Raw genomic sequence first — 21,302 nt, 5'->3', positions numbered from 1 at the left:
GTTGCTGCAACTCCCTGTAAAGTGGCTAAACACCATGAGGAACATTGAAATCAAACCTTTACTCCGACAATGGATTTGATGCGAGCTTGAAAAGGTTTTCAACGATATCTGAGAATCTATTTGGGGCTTCCTTCATGATGTGCTTAGCACTAATGATAGAGGTATTTTCTCTCGGAGAAGGAAGAAAAGGCTCAATTTCCAGGTCGTCTTGATTCCATTCCAAATCTAAATTGGTGCTATTGAGACTAACATTTGAATCATCACTAGAATTAGAAAATTATTCTTCTAAAACACCTTTAGTAACATCACCATTAAGGTTTTTCATATATTAACTATCACTAGATCCACTTTCTTGTACTTAAGAGTTGGAAGTTCATCAATGTTGTACTTATGATTTGGCAGTCTTTAGGTTAGCTGCGACTTAGTTATCCTTGCCTTTATCATCCTGTCGGCCAAACTTCTTCAGCTCTTAAAGCTGATGTATCGGGAGGAGGGTGGTGGCACTAAGTTTAAGGATAGTCTAGGTGGTCATCATGCACACACTTTTGAAGACAGATGTTCTAGTAGATCTCTTTATGAAATTGTTAAATGCTAGTTCTCATATAACTGCGAGAGAGGTAACATACTCTGCGTGACAAATTGGTAATTTTCTATTATGTCGGCTAGACTGGTCTTCACTTGCTATGTTAAATCTATATCCTGTCTTAGTGCGGAACTGTGTGAAGGAAGAACCTTGCACAACATTAAAAATTGTCCAGAATTTGGTTGTACAATACAAATGCTGTGTTGTACTTGGTTAGGTGGGATATTGCCTCTCGTTGCAAGGAAGAAGGTGGTTTGGGTCTTGGGAGATTGTTGCAACCGCTAGTATATAAACTTCAGCTCTTTGGAGGCAAGTTGTGGCAAACATTTATGGTATTGACCGTTTTAACTAGAAACATTGTGGCAAGCATTTATGGTATTGACCATTTTAACTGGAATGTTTCTGGGAAAAAAATTGGTAGTCGTCGTAGTCCATGGTTTTGCATTAAAAAACAGTGGTTGGTGGTGACAAACTTCACCTTTTTCAGTGTTAAGAATGGCAAACGAGTTCTATTTTGGCACCATTTATGGTTGGGGGATTCTATCTTAAAGGATAGGTTTAGATCCTGATTTTGGATCTCTTCTTCTCCTTCTACGTCAGTCCATGATGCTTGGGACTCACATTCTTCTCCTTGGAGAATTGAAGTTAGGAGAATGCTAAATGATGAAGAATTGGAAGAATATTTATCTTTGCTATCATGTTTAAATCCGGTTCAGCTTTGTGATGATGAGGATTAGTTGAAATGGAGTTTAAACTCTTCAGAATCCTTTTCGGTTAGCTTCCTTTGTAATCCTAGAGTTGGTTCTTCATCTCTGCCGAAGGATTTTGTTTCAAGATTGTGGAATTCGTGTTGCCCAAAAAGGGTGAATGTTCTATCATGGATTCTCCTTAATGGAAAAGTATATACTTCCGAAACTCTCCAAAAGAAGCTGCCTAACATCTCCTCCAACCTTCTATATGTGTTAAAGGATATACTTCCAAAACTCTCCAAAAAAAGCTGTCTAACATCTCCTCCAAGCTTGTATATGTGTTTTGTGTGTTGCCACTTGTGAAGACCAAGCACATTTGTCTCTTTTGTCCTTATGCATCAGTTTGCTGGTATCTCTTCTTTCATATGTTCAATTTAGCTTGGGTAAAGGGCAAGTCAATATCTTCAACTTTCAGTTGCTATTTGGTCCTTTCTTTTCGCCTAGCAAGTCTTCATTGGGTAAACGGTCTTAAAGCGCTTATACCTGAGTTATGGTTTGAGCGGAATCAAAGGACTTTCGAAGGAAAAAGCCGCTGCTTCAATATAGCTAAGTTCAAAGCCTCACAATGGTGTGCTCTCTCCAACCTCTTTGCAAATTATTCTCCTAGCATGATTTGTTCTAATTGGGAGGCTTTTTTGTGTAATGTTTAAGATTCCTTTATTAAGTTTGGTTTGTTTGTATCTTTATTTTTACTTTTTCCTTCTTTGTCCCCTTCTTTTCGCCCCTTTGGGGGTTTGTATCTTTGAACAAATTTTGTTCCTTTTCATTTATGAATGAAAAGTTTGTTTATTGTTCAAAAAAAAGTATCTTCCTTACAAAATAGTATTCGCCAAAGCGAGCATAGCTCTGATTGTCATATACTTCCAACCATGAGGTTGTGAGTTCGATTCCCCACCCCCACATGTTGTATAAAAAAAAAAAATAGTATTCACAATCCTCAATGCTTGCAAAAGTGTCCAACTGTCAAAAGAGAGTTCGAAGCTTTCCTCCCAAGGCTACCCCTACCAAAATACAAATGATAACTTTTCCGACACAAAAGCATACAAGTACTTCTTACACAAAAGGCTTTCCCCCTAACTACGGGGAGGGGAACTGACCTCCTTATCCTTCCTAGCATACATATTTACTATAGGATTCACATGCTGCTTCTATTTTTTTTTTCAAATTTTATGCACAACTTCGTTTTCAAGTTTGATACTTACATAATGCATGTTTTTGAATTTATTTTGTTGAGGTGTTAGGGAGGTGGCCACTCTTTCCCGTTTGCAACACCAACATGTTGTTCGGTATTATCAGGTAATTGACTTTTTGAAAAGTTTATTTTCATATTACGAGGCGGTGCCTCAAGTCAATATTTAGTATTTTTGATGCACGAAGAAATTCATGTTACTTGCATGAATCACACCACTAGGGTGAGTGTTTGATGTGTCTAAAAAATGTTTTGCATAGAATTTATCTTTAGATGGCATGCCGTGTGCTAGAGTATGTAAGGTTTCCATTACTATTTTGTTATTCAAATAGAAACAAAGGCTGTCAGGCCATACAAGTGCCATAGTCTTTTTGAGAGGATTGGGAAGCTCTCCTACCTAGCCTTGCAACAAGCACAAAATAAAACCTACCTCTCTAACCTCCTACCAAGACAATATAATCCCCTCAACCCCAACCAACCATACAAAGATTTCCCTAGTAGTCTATAGAATAATTCCCTTTCCTCTTTCCTAGTGTAGGTAATTACTGTTGAAGCCTTACGTCACCCCAGGGTCGAAGACACCTTGTCTTCAAGGTGAAAGTTTTGAAATTGGCGCTTGAAGGTTGAAATTGATTCCCACGTTGCTTCACTCTTAGCCATATTCTTCCAGTAGAATCCCCTGCCGCTTTCTTCAGTTGGTATACATGAAAGACAGGGTGAATAGTTGAGTCTTGAGGCAGTTTTAGCTTGTAGGCAGCTCTTCCAAATCGTTCGAGTAAGGGTGTTCAAATAACCAGACAACCCGAAGAACTGGGTTGGGTTGGGTTAGATAAAGGCTCGGTTTGGGTTGGGTTGTGATTTTTCTGAATCGAGCAGTTTGGGTCGGGTCACGGGTTCACTGTTAAAAAATTCAAGTCAACCCGACCCAACCTGAAATTATAAATGTGTATATATATTTGTAAATTTGAGTGAATAAAAATATTCTGCTATATTCAAACATGTAACTTGGGTCTTCTTATATAGGAGAATGACTTACTAAAAACAAGGAAAGCAATAACTACCATAAAGACTAAATATCAACAATAAAGACTAAATTTTAACAACTAATATTGACAACTAATATTTACACAAATATTGATAAATCCAACACTCCCCCTCAAGCTGGTTTGAAGATGTCGTCCATAGCCAGCTTGCTGATTAAATTGTCGAATTGTTTCTTTGGATGTCCCTTAGTTAAAACATCGGCAATTTGCTCTGTTGTCGGAAGATTAGGGATACATATTGCACCTGCATCAATCTTCTCTTTAATAAAATGTTTGTCAAACTCGATATGTTTGGTTCGGTCATGTAGCACAGAGTTATGAGCTATGGATATGGCAGACTTATTGTCACGATAAATCCGTATAGGTGTCGAGATCTTCAATTCTTCAAGCATCCTTATGATCCATATACCTTCACAAATTCCATGAGGCAATGCTCTAAACTCTGCTTCAGCACTACTCTTGGCCACTACATTTTGTTTTTTTGCTTCTACATGTAACTAGATTTCCTACAAGAAAGGAACAGTAACGAGAAGTAGATATTCTATCAATAGTACTTCCAGCCCAATCTGCATCAGTATAAATTTCTACTTGGGAGTGGTTATTCTTTTCAAATAAAATACCTTTTCCAGGAGTTCCCTTCAAATATCTCAAGATTCTATATACAGCTTCAAAATGAGTTGGTCTAGGTGCATGCATGAATTGACTTACCATAGTTACAATAAATGCAATATCTGGTCGCGTATGTGACAAATAAATTAATCTTCCCACAAGTATCTGGTATTGTTCCCTATCCTTTATTTCTTCTGCGTTTGTTGCTTGTAATTTCAAGTTAGGTTCAATAGGAGTTTCTGCGATCCTGCAACCAAGCAATCCTGTTTCTCCAAGTAAGTCAAGAACATATTTTCTTTGATTAACGAATATACCTTTCTTCGATCTTGCGAATTCCATCCCTAGAAAATATTTTAATGTTCCTAAGTCCTTGATTTGAAATTCACTTGCTAGATTTTTCTTAAGATCAGCTAGTCCAGCTTCATCATCACCAGTGAAAATAATATCATCTACATAGACAATCAGAATTGAGATTTTATTATTGTCAGAGTGTTTATAAAATATAGTATGGTCAGCTTGACTTTGAAGAAATCCATAACTCGATATGACTTTTCCGAATCGTTCGAACCAAGCTCTAGGAGACTGTTTGAGGCCACAGAGAGATTTCTTTAATCTGCAGATTTTATTCCATCCGAGTTCCTTTCAAAACCTGGAGCTAAATTCATAAAAACTTCTTCCTCGAGATTGCCATTAAGAAAAACATTTTTCACATCAAGCTGATGGAGATGCCAACCTGAATTAATTGCAAGAGACAAAAGAACTCTAATAGAGTTAATTTTTGCAACAGGAACAAACGTTTCTTGATAATCTATCCTGTAGGTTTGAGTGAAGCCTTTAGCTACCAATCTAGCCTTATATCTCTTGATGCTACCATTTGCGTTACATTTTACGGTAAACACCTATTTACATCCCACTTGTTTCTTATCTTTTGGCAACTCTACTATCTCCCAAGTACTGTTTTGCTTTAGAGCATTCATCTCCTTCATGACAGCTAGTTTCCAATTTGGATCTTCTAAAGCTTCATGTATATTCCTTGGAACAAATAAATTAGTTATCCTAGATGTGAAGACCTTATGACTATTTAATAGCTTCATATGAATTGTAGTTCGAAATAGGATATTTGGTACAATTTCGAATGCTTTTTCTAATGGCTATGGGAACATCAAGGTCAGAGATATCAAGTGAATTATTTTGAAAATTTGAAGAAGAGGGATTAACAGACAAAGTTGAAGAGGGAGGATTATCAAATAGTTCAGTTTCATTTCTCGGAGTCTCAGATTGGCTTTGTGAAGGAGTAACTATTTGATCTTGGTTCTTCTAATTGAATTTCATTCTAGTATAGAACTTTAACTCAAAACTAGGATTCGCAGAATCATTTTGTAGTATTTCTCCCCCTGATTGGACCGTTTCTATACTTGGCATTGAAGGACTAGTAAAATTCGAACAGATTGGACTAGGAAGATGAACAACAATATCCCAGAAATTATCTTACAAATTTATTTCCAAATTTATTCTCTCTCCCAAAGAGAATTTTGGGTAAAAATATGGTTGATTTTCTAAAAAAGACACATCCATACTCACAAAAAGTTTTTTTTGTCTAAGGATCAAAACATTTATAATCCTTTTGACCTGAAGCATAGCCTAAGAAAATGCATTTAAAAGCGCAAGGGTCAAGTTTTGATCTGAAATGACTAGGTGTGTGAACGTAAGTAGTACACCCAAAAACTAAAGGTACCTTCATCAAAGTCGTAGAGACCATCAAACATCCTACTGTGACCAATTATCCTCTCCAAGTTCTGATTCTGAAAAATACAATGGGATTCAAAGAAAGTAATACGACAGTTAGAATCTTTAGAAAGTTGGTTGACAGATAAAAGATTACAGGCTAATTGTGGAACATGGAGGACAGACTGTAACGAAATGATCTCAGTCAATTTAATGGTTCCTTTTCCTGCAACAGAAGAAAAACTACCATGAAAAACTACCATCTGCAATTCTAACTTTTTCATTGGAATATGAAGGAATGTATGATTCAAGGAGATTAGAAGAACTTGTCATATGATCAGAAGCTTTAGAATCTATAATCCATGGAGATGAGTTACTACACGAGAAAGCCTTAGAATAAATACCTGTTTGTGTCAAGGATACACATGAGTTATTAGAAGGTAAATTGGAGGATAGCAATTCTAGAATTTGATGAATTTGCTCTATACTTGAGTCACCACGACTATCACTAAACATTTCTCTATCACTGTCAATTGAGATTTGGACAATTTTAAATAAACAAATTGCCGTGAACAAAAACTGACAACAAAACCATACCACCAAATAGTAATTAACCAAATCAAATCAGGCTACAAATTGATATTAGAAAGGAGATAACCATAACCAGGAGAGTCAAACCAACTCAGAAAAAGTTATGCCAGATGAACCAACTCGAACCGATTTGAACCAAAGCACTGAACAGTGGCAATACTTAGAAAATCTTCGGCGGGCAGGATTGACGGCGACTGCAGAGTTGGCGGTGAGATTTGCGGCGGCTGGACTGACAGATCTGCGAAGGATGTTGCCGGACTAATAGATCTACGAAGGAACGACGATGCGGCGACACGAATCTACGAACGGAGGTTAGACATAGCGTTGGTGATGTTTGTTGTGAGGTGGCTGTGAACAGATCTGCGAGCAGAAGAGGTCGACTGTGAGCAGAAGATGGCGACCGGCGAGAGTGTTGGCAGATCGAAGATGGCGAGGATGTCCGCCAGGCAGAGATGGACGGTTGCGGATACCGGATGAAGAGACGTGGAGGCCGACAAATGAGGGGTCGTGTCGCGATGGATCTGTGCGGATGACGGAGACCGGCAGACGATGGGTTGCTTCGCGGATGGAAGTCGCGATGGATTTATGCGGATGACACCGGTGCGGATCGACGGTGAGGACAGCGGATCGACAACAACAGTTGCGTTGTCGTGTGGAGTTGGCCGAAGGTAGACTTACTAGAAGGAGGAATGGATGACGACTAGGGTTTTGATTGACGGGTAGGGTTTTAAAATTAGGGTTTTGTATTTTTGATGATGGCTAGGGTTTTGAGAGTTACGGTTTACTTCGTAAGCTCTAATACCATGTAAATTTGAGTGAATAAAAATATTCTGCTATATTCAAACATGTAACTTAGGTCTTCTTATATAGGAGAATGACCTACTACAAACAAGGAAAGCAATAACTACCTTACATAACTACCATACAGACTAAATATCAACAATAAAGAATAAATATTAACAACTAATATTGACAACTAATATTTACACAAATATTGATAAATCCAACAATATTTTAATTTTAAATATATAATTATATTAATATATCTACTTTCAATCTCAACCATTCATTTACTTTTAATCTTAGCCTTTCATTTTTAGGGTTTTATTTAAGTTTCATCTTCTCACCCTCTTTTCAAAACCCCTAAATCTCACGCCTCTTCTTTCTCTTCCCTCTTAATCTTGTTTCAATTTCCTTTCTCTCACCATCTCGTTTTATCCTCCCTTCTCTCGTCATCTTTGACTCTCTCTTCAGGAGCAGTTCGTCGTTGTTTTCGTTGCCCATAGCAGCAGGTCCACCGCTCGTCGCTGCTGTAGTAGGTTGCCCATAGCAGTGAATCACGTCACGTCGTTGTTCTTCCCACTGCTCTGACATTTGGTGCGATGTCTTTTCTAATGATGAAATTTTCTGAAGTTCATCTCGAGCGTTACCCAACTCCTCCAAACTCTCACAAGGTTCCTCGAGTTTTTTCGGAGCCATCTTCCTAGGATGAACTTGCTCCCAATTTGTAAGGTTTCCCTTGCTATTCCGATATTCAATTAGAATAAATGCTTTCAGGCCATACAAATGCCACAGTCTTTTTGAGAGGACTGAGAAGCTTTCCTACCTAACCTTGCAACAAGCACAAAATAAAACCTACCTCTATAACTTCCTACATAGACAATATAATCCCCCCAGCCCCAACCAACCATACCAAGCTTTCGTAAGGGTTGGCCTCCTATTGGTGTACTCTTGTTGACTCATTCTCACATTATTCTCCAGCATTATCAATGCTAATTGGGGAGTGTTTCTTAACTTGTGTCTTATGTTTTTTTGTTTATTGTAGCTTTTCATTCTTTCGAGAGTTTGCTTCCTTGAACAATTGTATTATCTTTTTATTAATTCAATGAGAAGTTATTCTTATTAAAAAAGAAAAAGCTTTCCTAATGGTCAGTAGGTGAATTCCCTTTCCTACCCTTCCAAGTGTAGGTAATTACTACTGGGGCCTCACAGAGGACCGAGTTAGATACTAAATTATTAATTCAAGAAGAATATTTGGTTTTTTATTCTTCGTTTAGAGGGTAGATAAGGTTTTCCTTGATAAACCATGTATTTTTACATCTAATCAGTTGAAAAGGCTTCCTCCCTAATGTGATTTCTGAAGTAGGAAGAACTGTCTGGTCATTAGATGATTATATAAAACTTGCATTAAAACCTTTCAGGCATGGTATGAAACTGGGTTTTCTGATTCTTATGGAGAAACGGCTTGGGGATCAACAACTCCGCTGAGCTCTACTTTCAGCTATAAAGGTGTGAGTGCAGCAGATACACTGGAACATGAGAGTAAGCTGGAATCAACATATCTGTATATCCAAATGGAATATTGTCCTAGGTAGAATTTTTTCTTGATCTTTGCATTCTCTTCTTGTTTTGTATTTACTATACAATGGACCAGGACGAGTGGTTTTTCTTAAGAGCTTTCAATTTAATTCATAATAAGATCAATATGATAGAGGTCCAAAAGGTTGAAATAAATGTGAATTTTGACCCAGTTTACTTTATAAGTTTTGTTATTTACCTATATAAGTCTATTGCTTGCTTCACTTTTCTTTTGTTGCAGCTGTATTCACTGTATAGCAAGTCAAAAACTATTTGTTGGATTATTTAAAATGGCTTTACTGGCATTAATTGCGTATCCACACTATTGTCTTGCTCCTTTTTATCGTTTGAAGGACTCTTCGCCAGGATTTTGAATCATATACTCATTTTGATAAAGACTTGGCATGGCATTTATTCCATCAAATTGTGGAAGGTTTGGCACATATACATGGACAAGGGATCATTCATCGGGATTTAACTCCAAATAACATTTTCTTTGATGCCCGCAATGATATCAAAATTGGGGATTTTGGTCTTGGTATGATTTATGTACTTCAATTTAATGTCAACTTTATCGCTTTTATTTTTCTGATTATTAGCTTACTTTTTCCTTGTGAGACTCTTCTGGTAGAAAACTGAGATAGTTCATGATGTAGTAGTTTGTTATGTGCTTAAATGTTAGGGTTTTCTTTGTATTTTAGCTCAAGTATTTTGTTTTTTAGAATTAGTTAGGTTATTAGTTAGCTACTGTGGTTAACTTTAGTTAGTTAACCATTATTGTAATTAAAGCCCATTGGTCCATAAGCTAAGCCTATATATAAAGGTTAGGCTTCCCCTTCTTGTACACTTTTTTTATGATCAATAAAATAACGAGCCTAAGGCCTTTTCTACTCCACCAAGAATTGGTATCAGAGCTTGGTAAAATTCTGTCCAAGAAAGATGACTAACACCAAGAATTCAGAAGTGGGTAAGGGAGAAACCTGTTCCGGCGAGCTTCATACGGCTGTGCTCGATATTCAACACCGTATCCTTCCCTTGGAAGGCTTAACCAATCGAATGACAAGGATTGATGAAGCTGTTGAAGAGATACAAAGGGGCTTGAGAGGATTATTGAGGGAGAGAATACAAAGCTTAGTGCAAAATTAGATAAAGGAAACGAGAAAGTTGAGGAAAAACAGCAACCCAATGAAAACAAGATTGAAGAACCTACTGATTTTTTCACTAAGAAATATGAGAGGAAGAAGAATGGTTCAAACCACAAAGAGGAAGGAATTGCACATTCATCGAGCCAAAAGGTCCAAGAATCACAAAAAGTCCAAGAAAAACAAGAAAAGGGTCCAAGAATCAGATTCAACCTCCACAGATGATACTTCGGATTCCTCAAGGGATGATGACAACTGTGCAAGAAAAAGGAGAAGACGAAAATATAAAGTAAAGCACACGGGGTACAAGCTTAAAATTGACTTACCATACTTTGACTCGAGGTTAGACATGGAAAAATTCTTAGATTGGATCAAACAAGTAGAGGATTTCTTGGAATGCATGGATATCCCGGGAAAACGACAAGTGAAGTTGGTAAAATACAAATTGAAAGGAGGGGCAGCAGCATGGTGGGTTCAACTAACCTCAAATAGAAGAAAAATGGGCAAGAAAGCAGTGAAAAAATGGGAAAAAATGAAGAAGATGTTAAGGGCATGGAGAGAGCTATCCTTTTGCTACAAAAGAAGGCCCTTCTTTTGGAAATTATGGCTGAAATCAAATGATAGAAGCTTCAATGACTCTTTTCTCCCTTTTTAATTCCTTTTTCGATAGAGTTATTGTACTGGCGGTAGGTTGGTGTAAATGTTTCTACTCTCCTTGTAATACTTACACTCTAAACGACCTTATCCCTAACTAGAAGGTGTTTTTGTAACTTGCCCTCGTGGAATATTGTATATTTCATACCATCAATGAAATATTTGTTTCTTATTACCGAGCTTAGCTCAACGGTAATTGACACATGTCTTTGACCAAAAAGTCATGAGTTCAAATACCACCACTCCCATTTGTTGTTCAAAAAAAAAAAAGAAATTTTTGTTTCTCAAAAAAAAAAAAATGCAAAAAGAAACGGTTTCTTACGAAGAAAATCATGTTAATAATAAGAAAAGAAAATAATTCTTCCTTAATTACTCCAAATGATTGATACAAGGCTATATAAATAGCAATCACAAAGAAGAAACTAAAAAGAAATTCTTGCCTATTAGGATAAGGAAATACTTACCTATTAGGACAATAAAACCCTAGCCTAAATAAAATAGGAAACATTTAAAATAAAATAAACTATAATTTAACACTCCCCCTCAAGCTGGTGAATGAATATTTTCCATTCCCAGCTTGTTAACCAAATGCTCAAAGTTGTTGTTGTTCAATCCTTTTGTAAGAATATCTGCTATTTGATTGTTTGTCGGTACAAATGGAGTACATATGAGGCCGCTATCTAACTTCTCTTTTATGAAGTGTCTATCAACTTCAACATGCTTGGTTCTGTCATGTTGAACTGGATTATGTGCAATACTAATGGCAGACTTGTTATCACAATAAAGTTTCATAGGCCCTTCCCATGGAATCTTCAAATCTTCTAAAATAATTTTTATCCACAGTAATTCGCAGATGCCCAATGCCATTGCTCTAAATTCCGCTTCTGAACTTGATCTTGCAACTACATTTTGTTTTTTACTTCTCCATGTCACTAGGTTCCCACCAAAGAAAGTACAATAGCCAGAAGTGGATTTTCTATCGTCTATTGATCCTGCATAATCTGCATCTGTATAAACTTCTAGATTGAGTTTCTCGCCTTTCTTAAACAACAATCCTCTCCCAATGGTGTTCTTAAATAGTGGAGTATTCGGTACACAGCTTGAAGATGAATTTCTTTTGGACTATGCATAAATTGGCTTACCACTCCTACGGCATACGCAATATCTGGTCTCGTATGAGAAAGATATATTAATTTTCCAACTAACCTCTAGTAAGTTTCCTTATTTACTGGAGGACTCTGTTCAGATGCACATAATCTATGGTTTTGATCAATTGGTGTTCCTATTGGTCTGCTGCCAAGCTTTCTTGTTTCAGAAAGTAAGTCAATCACATATTTCTGTTGTGATAAGAATATGCCTTGTTTAGAATAGGCTACTTCTATCCTAAGAAAATATTTCAGTCTTCCCAATTCTTTAACTTCAAGCTCTTGGATTAAACAATTTCTCAGTTTTTCTTGCTCATTATTATCATTACCAGTGACGATAATATCGTCCACATAAACAATCAATGCTGTTACTCCCCTGTAGCAGAATGTTTTATAAACAATGTATGATCTCCTTGACTTTGTTTATAGTCCATCTTCCTCATGACTTGAGAAAATCTACCAAACCATGCCCTAGGAGATTGCTTTAATCCATACAACGCCTTTTTTAATTTACAAACTTTATTTTCTGCTTGCTGATATCCAGGTGGAATCTCCATATAAATTTCTTCTTCAAGATCACCATGTAGAAAAGCATTTTTTACATCATATTGTAACATGTCCCATCCATGATTTACAGCGAGAGATAAAAGTATTCGTACTGTGTTCATCTTGGCAACAGGCACAAATGTTTCAAGGTAATCAACTCCATATGTTTGAGTATATCCCTTAGCAACCAACCGTGCTTTGTACCTCTCGAGTGTTCCATCTGCTTTATACTTTACAGTATATATCCATCGACATCCTACAGCTTTCTTATCTTTAGGCGTAGTAACCAACTCCCATGTTTTATTTTTTTCTAAAGCTTGCATTTCAAGATTCATTGCTTGCCTCCATTCTTCATGTTGTATTGCCTCCATATATGTTTTTGGAATATTTATCTGAGTAAGGTTAACCATAAAACTTCTGTACTGACTTGAGAGTTTGTCATATGATACAAAGTGAGACAATGGATATTGAGTACAAGTCCGTTTTCCCTTTATTAAAGCAATCGGCAAATCCAGGTCTGACTCATCATTAGCAGATATTGTAATGTCTGACTCATCATTAGTAGATACTATAATGTCTGATTCATCATTGATTATTTTCTCGTCAATTTCAGTTACAGGGATATGTTCAGACTCTTGGACGTGCTTATCTTTTTCAGTGTTCCTTCTTGAATGAACCTGTAATGGTGTAGTAGTACAAGGGTTAGATGGTCCTGGTAAGGTGTCTAAGGGTGGTAAAGGATTTGATATAGGAAATGTGAGGTTGGGAATGGGCAAATCCTTATCTTCCAATAATAGTTCCTCCCTATGAAGATAAGGTGAGGTAAAGAAGCTGGTGTCTTCATAAAAGGTAACATCAGCAGAGATGAAGAACCTTTTTGAAGGAGGATGATAGCATTGATATCCCTTTTGAGTGTTCGAGTATCCGACAAAAATACACTTGAGTGCTCGTGGATCAAGTTTACCTCGCTGATGACTGTGAACATGAACAAAGGCTACACAACCAAATACTCGAGGAGTCAAGTTATTTGTTGTTCGAAAATCAGGATAATATTTTGATAGAATATTCATAGGAGTTCTATGGTCTAGAGTAGCAGATGGTAACCGATTGATTAAATAAGTGGATGTTAACACAGCTTCCCCCCATAAGGATTTAGGAACATTTCTTTGAAAAAGAATGGCATGTGTCACAAAAAGGATGTGACCAATTTTTCTTTCGGCCACTCCATTCTGTTGAGGAGTGTCCGATGACTCATGGATGACTCCATGTTTTTGAAAGAAGGATGTTAAGTTTTGATTGAAGTAATCTCGAGCATTGTCAGAACGGAATCGTTTGGGTTTGATTCCGAATTGGTTTTCTATCATATGAAAGAATGTTTGAATGGTAGAACCAACATTAGATTTTTGTTTTAAAAGATAAACCCATGAGACTCGAGTACAGTCATCAATGAATACAATAAACCAACGAAATTTGGAAACATTTGGAACATTGGAGGGACCCCACACATCAGTATGAATAAGAGAGAAGGGAACTGATATTCGTTTATTATTACTAGAGAAGGGTACACGCTTGTGTTTAGCGAATTCACAAACTTCACAGTGAAGTGACTCAGGATTAAGATTTTGGAATAAATCGGGAAACAATATTTTAAGAGTTCGAAATGAAGGATGTCCTAGTCTATAATGATTCAACAAAAGCTTACTTGAGGGATGATGAGTTTGTGAGGTGAAGGAGACTGGAACACTAGTCTGACCGACAAGATCATTAAGATAATAAAGTCCATCTTTTTCATTAGCAAGTCCAATAATCTTCCCATTGCCCTGGTCCTGTAAAATACAAAAAGAATCAGAAAAAGTTACTCTGCAACCTAAATCTTTGATCAAATTCTTTACCAATATCAAATTAACAGTTAAACGTGGTATATGAAGCACATTCTTTAAAGTAATGTTTGAATTTATCTTGATGTCTCCTTGACCAGCTACTGTTACCAAGGTACCATATGCTGTAGAAATTTTCTTATTGCTCGGACAAATACTGTAAGAGATAAAATGACAGCTACTATTCGTCATATGGTCTGTTGCACCAGAATCAATAATCCAGGTACAAAGTTTAGGCTGGGAAGTTGTACTCGTCAAAGTTACCGAACCTGTACCTTGACTAGGAGCATTATCCAAAGTTTTTAAGAAGCTCCTTAATTGTTTGATCTCATTTATGTCCAAGTTTTTTGTAATTTTGGACGACTGTGACATTGATACTAAGACTAAACTGCAACTCAAAAATGGAGATCCAAAACTGAAAAAACAGTACTGTACCGAATCGAAAAAGGGCTGAACCGAATCAAAAATAGTTGAATTGAACCAAATCTGATTGAAACGAACTGAAACCTGTCGAAACGATCGACAATGAACTGAACTGGACTGAAAAACACTGAACCAAACTGGACGAGCCGGGTTGACTGGACCGGACGTAACAGGAAAGGACGACGGCGGCAACGGTGGTGGCGACGAATAAAACTGGTGACGGTGACTGTTGTCGGTGACGAAAGACGGCGAGACGAAACCCACGAACAGCACTCGAAAAACAGCAGCTCTGGCGAATCAGCAAACGGTGGCCGGAGGTGGCCGGCGGCGGTCGGCGGTTGTCGGTGGTGGCCGGCGGTGGTTAGCAGCGGTCGGCGGTGGCTGTGAGTTGAGCGGCGGCAGTAATAAACAAAATCGACAAAAAAAACCTAATGGGCACAAAACCCTAATGAGTATAAAAACTAAGTTAAAAAATTTTTTTTGAAGAAACCTAGAGGTCTCTGATACCATGTTAATAATAAGAAAAGAAAATAATTCTTCCTTAATTACTCTAAATGATTGATACAAGGCTATTTAAATAGCAGTCACAAAGAAGAAACTAAAAAGAAATTCTTGCCTATTAGGACAAGGAAATACTTACCTATTAGGACAATAAAACCCTAACCTAAATAAAATAGGAAACATTTAAAATAAAATAAACTCTAATTTAACGGATCACGATAGAAGAAAGCTGGAGTTGCAAATTTCAATTGAGTACAAGGAGTGAGTAGATGTTTATGCTAAAATTTTTGCCAAGTATAGAGGCTTCGGTCACGAAGATGAGCGGGAAGTTAAAAATATTGAAGATGATCTCTTGAAGGTTAGAGAATTTTGCTGAAAAGATGGAGTTTCGGGCCCTCCTAAGATGGTTTTCTGGTGGTGAAATTTCTGTCATTATTCTAGCTTTATGGGAATGGTTAAGAATCCTTCGCCGCATTTGTCAAAGGTTTTGGTCATCAAAGTTGTATGCTCTAGTATCTTCTGACTTTGTACGCATCCTTTGGTTGTTTTTTCATTTTTTTTGGCTTTACATTGCTTTCTTTCACACCTTGTGAATTTGTGAAAAAAAATACTTCCTCAAAATGAAATTTTAATATTGCCCACTGACTAACCACTAAACAAAACTAAACCAGGAAAACACTCAAAAAAATCAAGCCACAGAGTAAGCCATAGAATAAGCAGGTTAAAAGGTACCCAAATTTAGCAACAAAAAAGTCCAAATCCAACTAAAAGCAACACAATTAAAAAAACTAGAACCCACAAACAAGTTTTATCCAGTCACATATATTTTTTTTTTAAGAACATAAAATTTAACTAATTGAGGTTCCAATCGAATTATTTATTCAAATTTAGGGTTAAATTTGACAAAATTGATAGTTTAAGATTAAAATTGACTCATTGAGCCATGATTTTGTCCAATGTTGAAAATTTAGTTGAGAACAAACTTAGAAATATTTTTATCCTTCCAAGAGTATGTTAAACAATCTAGGTCTCATTCCCAGAACTCATGATCTGAAATCATCTTTTATCTTTTTCTTATGTTTGGCATTTTATTGGAAGTTCTTTGAACATCGACTAAAACTGTAGGTGCCATTATTTGATGTGCTCAAGTTGCAATGAGAAAACCCATTCTTGTTTTTGGGCACCTTCAAAGCTATTGGGATGGCTAATTTATTGCAGATGCATATGAGTTCTCTCTGTTTGAGCTCAATCACTATCTTGTCTATTTTTTTTTTAATTTTATTTATTTATTTTTTTTTGCAGCTAAGTTCTTGAAGCTGGAGCAATTAGATCAGGATCTAGGCGTTCCTCCAGATACAATTGGAGTTTCAATTGATGGTACTGGTCAAGTTGGGACCTACTTTTACACAGCACCTGAAATTGAACAAGGATGGCCAAAGATTGATGAAATGGTAAGTTTCTACTTAGGTTCACGCTCACCTTGTGACAGTGTCTGGATTGAATCTGTTGGCAATATGTTTTCCTGTAGCTGTTCTGGTTGGTTGATGTTGGGTCTCTGTGCATTACAGGCTGATATGTACAGTTTAGGTATTGTGTTTTTTGAACTCTGGCACCCTTTTGGAACTGCGATGGAAAGGCACCTTGTTCTATCTGATCTGAAGCAGAAAGGAGAGATTCCAAATGCTTGGATTGCTGAATTTCCTGAACAAGCGTCCTTGTTACGACGTTTAATGTCTCAAAGTCCATCCGAACGTCCTTCGGCCTTGGAACTTCTCCAGCATGCTTTTCCTCCAAAAATGGAGTATCAATTATTAGACAGTAAGTTGTTTATTATTAGTTTGAAATCTTTGGTGAAGTAACTCAAGTATGACCTCCATGTTACTTGTAAGACTTTTTTTTTTGTTTGTTTGTTGAACAAGAAACAATTTTTTATTGATAAAATGAAAAAAAAAGCTTAGGATACAAGCTCTCGAAGGAGCAAGAGAAAAAGAAAAAAGCAAAACAAGAAAAGGACAAACTCAACAAGGAGTGATAACATTAAAGATTACTTTTTCTTTTGTTGGCTAAGGAATAAGTTTCTTTAATTTTTTTTTATTAGAGAAACAAGCCTTAATTACTAGATTTTTTGATACCAGCAAGCATAGAACTATTAGAAAAAAACATCATTCAATCTCTCTTTCTGGACTTGGACTGTATTAATTGAAGCTAAATGCAAAAGTAGTCATCAGAACTAACCAGTAACTACAGCCTCTACCAACCAGTCCAGCCTCCAAATATTTTTGTAACTACTCTCGTATTAAACAATTGGAGATCCTTTTTTAACCCCTTTGGTCCTTTCTATATTTCATCTATGTCAATGAAATAGTTTTTATCAAAGAGAAAAAGGAGAAAAAAGAAAGGCTACTATTAGTTAAATACTAGCATTGGTAATACCACAAAGTAGGGTATATACAAAGATCATGTAAACCTACATCAATTATGGATGATAATGCCAAATCACTTGGAAATATATGCTCTATCTGCTCTTGCAAGATTAGTAGGCAGCGAATGGATTTTATTATTAAAAACTAGTGCAAACATTTCTTAGAAGTTGTTAGTAGTGCCCACACTTTTAGGAGTTATGTTGAGTTCCCAATAAAACCTAGTGCAAACATTTCTTAGTTGTTGGCAGTCCGGGGAGAGGGTCCGTCAATTTATTTGGGGCTTACTCGTTCCTTAACGGGGAATCGTTAGAGGTTTCTATGTTACTTGATCTATTGTCCGGAGCTTCCTTCCTTTATAGGAGGGAGGATGTGAGGGTGTGGTCCCCCAACCCTTCGAAAGCTTTTTCTTGTGGCTCCTTCTTCCATATCCTGAACTACCCGTCTTCTTCTTCTTCTCCTTCTTCCTCTTCCCCGTTGACCCCTTGGTTTACCTTTCTTTGGAAGATTAAAATTCCAAAGAAGATTAAGTTCTTTGGGTGGCAAGTCTTCCTTCGAAAAGTCAATACCATGGATCGTATTCAGAGGATGTCTTCCTTTTGTATGGGCCTACAGTGGTGTGTTCTTTGTAGGAGGGCTTCGGAAGATCTCGAGCATTTGTTGTGGACCTGTCAGTTTGCAGGATTTATGACTTCGGTTCTTTAGATGTTTTGGGATTATCTGGATTCGTTCCAGAGATTGTAGGGCAATAATGTAGGAAGTGCTGTTATTCCCCTCTTTTCGTGACAAGGGTCGTTTTCTTTGGCAGGCGTGTTTTCTGGCTACTTTATGGGGTATCTGGCTGGAGAGAAACTGTTTAGAGGGTGGAGAAAAATGTGGACTATGTTTGGGATCTCATTAGGTTTAATATCTCTTTATGGGGATCGTTCACTAAGGCTTTTTGTAATTATCAGTCAGGCCTCGTTCTTTTGTATTGGAGCCCTTTTCTTTTGGGGGTTCCCTCTTGTAGGGCAGTTTTTTTTATGCCCTACTTGTTTTTGTATCTTTTTTCATTTCTTTCAATGAAAGCGCAATTTCTTATAACAAAAAAAACAAAAAAAGAAAACTTTTGGAGTTTATGTTGAGTTCCCTAATTTGAGATCCCTGGAAGAAGATTAAGTTGGCTCTTGTGAACAACTTGATACACCATCTCTTATCCCTTTGAGCATAGTGGGTCAAAACAAAGGAAAATCTATGGACGGAGCCTATTGTCTTCACCCTAAAGGAACTACGAGGTCGCCTAAGGATGACTTCGTTATCCAGGGGTCCTAGTGCTTGGAGTTATTCTTGTATTGTGTGAGTGTAAATTGAGAGTTTTCATGATCAGCGGAGTAGTGCCTTTGGTTGGAGAGATTATTAGGGAGAGTGGTCTAAGGCAGTGGTTTGTGGGTTAGTTATTTATTTCTCTATAAATACCTGTAACATTTTCATTTCATTAAATAGAAGTCTTATCTTTTGTACAATTTTTCTCTTGATTTCATTCTGTTCCTTTTTGTTTGTTACCCTTAATTTGATAAGGGAAAACTAAAGTCTCACTTGATTACTACAAATGATTGATACAAGGCTATATAAATAGCAGTCACAAAGAAGAAACTAAAAGGAAATTCTTGTCTGTTAGGATAAGGGAAACACTTACCTATTAGAACAAGAAAACCCTAACCTAAATAAAATAGGAAACCTTTCAAATAAAATAAACTATAATTTAACACTCCCCCTCAAGTTGGTGAATGAATATTTTCTGTTCCCAATTTGTTAATCAAATGCTCAAAGTTGTTGTTCAATCATGTTGTAAGAATATTTGCTATTTGATTGTTTTTTGGTACAAATGGAGTACATATGAGGCGGCTATCTAACTTCTCTTTCATGAAGTGTCTATCAACTTCAACATGCTTGGTTCTATCATGTTGAACTAGATTATGTGCAATACTGATGACAGACTTGTTATCACAATAAAGTTTCATAGGCCCTTCCCATGGAATCTTCAAATCTTCTAAATCTTTATCCAGAGTAATTCACAGATACCTAATGCGATTGCTCTAAATTCTGCTTCTGAACTTGATCTTGCAACTACATTCTGCTTTTTGCTTCTCCATGTCACTAAGTTTCCACCCAAGAAAGTACAATAGGCAGAAGTTGATTTCCTATCATTTATCCATCCTCAATAATCTGCATCTGTATAAACTTCTAGATTGAGTTTCTCGCTTTTCTTAAATAGTCATCCTCTTTCAATAGATTTCTTCAAATAGTGAAGTATTCAGTATACTGCTTGAAGGTGGACTTCTTTTGGACTATGCATAAATTGATTCACCACTCCTACAGCATACATAATATCTGGTCTTGTATGAGAAAGATATATTAATTTTCCAACTAACCTCTGGTAAGTTTCCTTATTTACTGGGGGACTCTTTTTAGCTGCACACAATCTATGGTTTTGATTAATTGATGTTCCCGTTGGTCTGCTACCAAGCTTTCCTGTTTCAGAAAGTAAGTCAATCACATATTTCTGTTGTAATAAGAATATGCCTTGTTTAGAATAGGCTACTTCTGTCCCAAGAAAATATTTCAGTCTTTCCAGTTTTTTAACCTCAAATTCTTGGATTAAACAATTTTTCAGTTTATCTTGCTCATTATTATCATTGCCAATGACGATAATATCGTCCACATAAACAAGGAATGTTGTTACTCCCCCATAGTAGAATGTTTTATAAACAATGAATGATCTCCTGGACTTTGTTTATAGCCCATCTTTCTCATAGCCTGAGAAAATCTACCAAACCATGCCTTGGGAGATTGTTTTAATCCATAAAATGCTTTTTTCAATTTACAAACTTTATTTCCTTCTTGCTCATGTCCCAGTGGAATTTCCATATAAATTTCCTCTTCTAGATTGCCATGCAGAAAAGCATTTTTAACGTCATATTGTAACATGTCCCATCCATGATTGACAGCGAGGGATAGAAGTATTCGTACTGTGTTCATCTTGGCAACAAGTGCAAATGTTTCAAGATAATCAACTCTATATGTTTGAGTATATCATTTTACAACTAACCATGCTTTATACCTCTCAAGTATTCCATCAGCTTTATATTTCAGAGTATATACCCATTGACAACCTACTACTTTATTATCTTTAGGCATAGTAACCAACTCCCATGTTCTGTTTTTCTCTAAAGCCTGCATTTCAAGATTCATTGCTTGTCTCCATTCTTCATGTTGTATTGCCTCCATGTATGTTTTTGGAATATTTACTTGAGTAAGGTTTACCATAAAACTTGATGTAGCCGTTTGGGGCTTTGGGTAGTTTTAAAGACATGATCTTAGTTTATAGTTATAAGCCTCTTTTACTGTGTAGTAACTTCAAGTTACTATTAGTTGTTTGTTAGCTTGTATTCCTCTATAAATAGGGATCATCTTCATTTTAACAAAGATAGATTGAGATTTTCTTACTTTCATCAAGAGAGTCTTCATCAAATTGGTATCAGAGCTCCCAAAACATTTCTGGGCACTCGATGGCAAGAAAGAAACGAACGATGGGAGACAATTCTTCCATAACAAGGAAAGAAGCGAACCAGCTAGCCGTTCTCTCACCACGGGCAGTCACCAAACGCTTGCAGTTGGTTGACGGAGAGATCAAGAATCTACAAAGTGATGTGGGTGAGATTAAGCAAATACTGGGGATGATTCACCAGCAATTAGAGGCGCTAAATG

General features: G+C 36.7%; 1 protein-coding gene across 2 annotated transcripts in view; it reads left to right on the top strand.

Annotated features, from left to right (window-relative positions):
• The window catches only part of GCN2 (protein kinase family protein), an 83,283-nt gene that overhangs the window by 34,555 nt on the left and 27,426 nt on the right, over positions 1-21,302 (top strand). Inside the window, exons 13-17 of one of the 2 annotated variants that reach the window (XM_088126799.1) lie at positions 2,574-2,628; positions 8,691-8,811; positions 9,245-9,385; positions 16,438-16,586; positions 16,704-16,953. In XM_088126799.1, the coding sequence (XP_087982925.1) occupies positions 2,574-2,628; positions 8,691-8,811; positions 9,245-9,385; positions 16,438-16,586; positions 16,704-16,953 (716 nt within the window). Of the gene's footprint in view, positions 1-2,573; positions 2,629-8,690; positions 8,861-9,200; positions 9,386-16,437; positions 16,587-16,703; positions 16,954-21,302 lie in introns of both variants that reach the window. The other variant, XM_022294717.2, reaches the window with a different exon arrangement.

Source organism: Momordica charantia, assembly GCF_013281855.1.
Source record: "Momordica charantia cultivar OHB3-1 chromosome 7 unlocalized genomic scaffold, Mcharantia_2.0 BLBB01000007.1, whole genome shotgun sequence".
NCBI lineage: Eukaryota > Viridiplantae > Streptophyta > Magnoliopsida > Cucurbitales > Cucurbitaceae > Momordica > Momordica charantia.
Note: the sequence above shows the minus strand (reverse complement) of the source record. Positions and strands in the feature narration are given on the sequence as shown.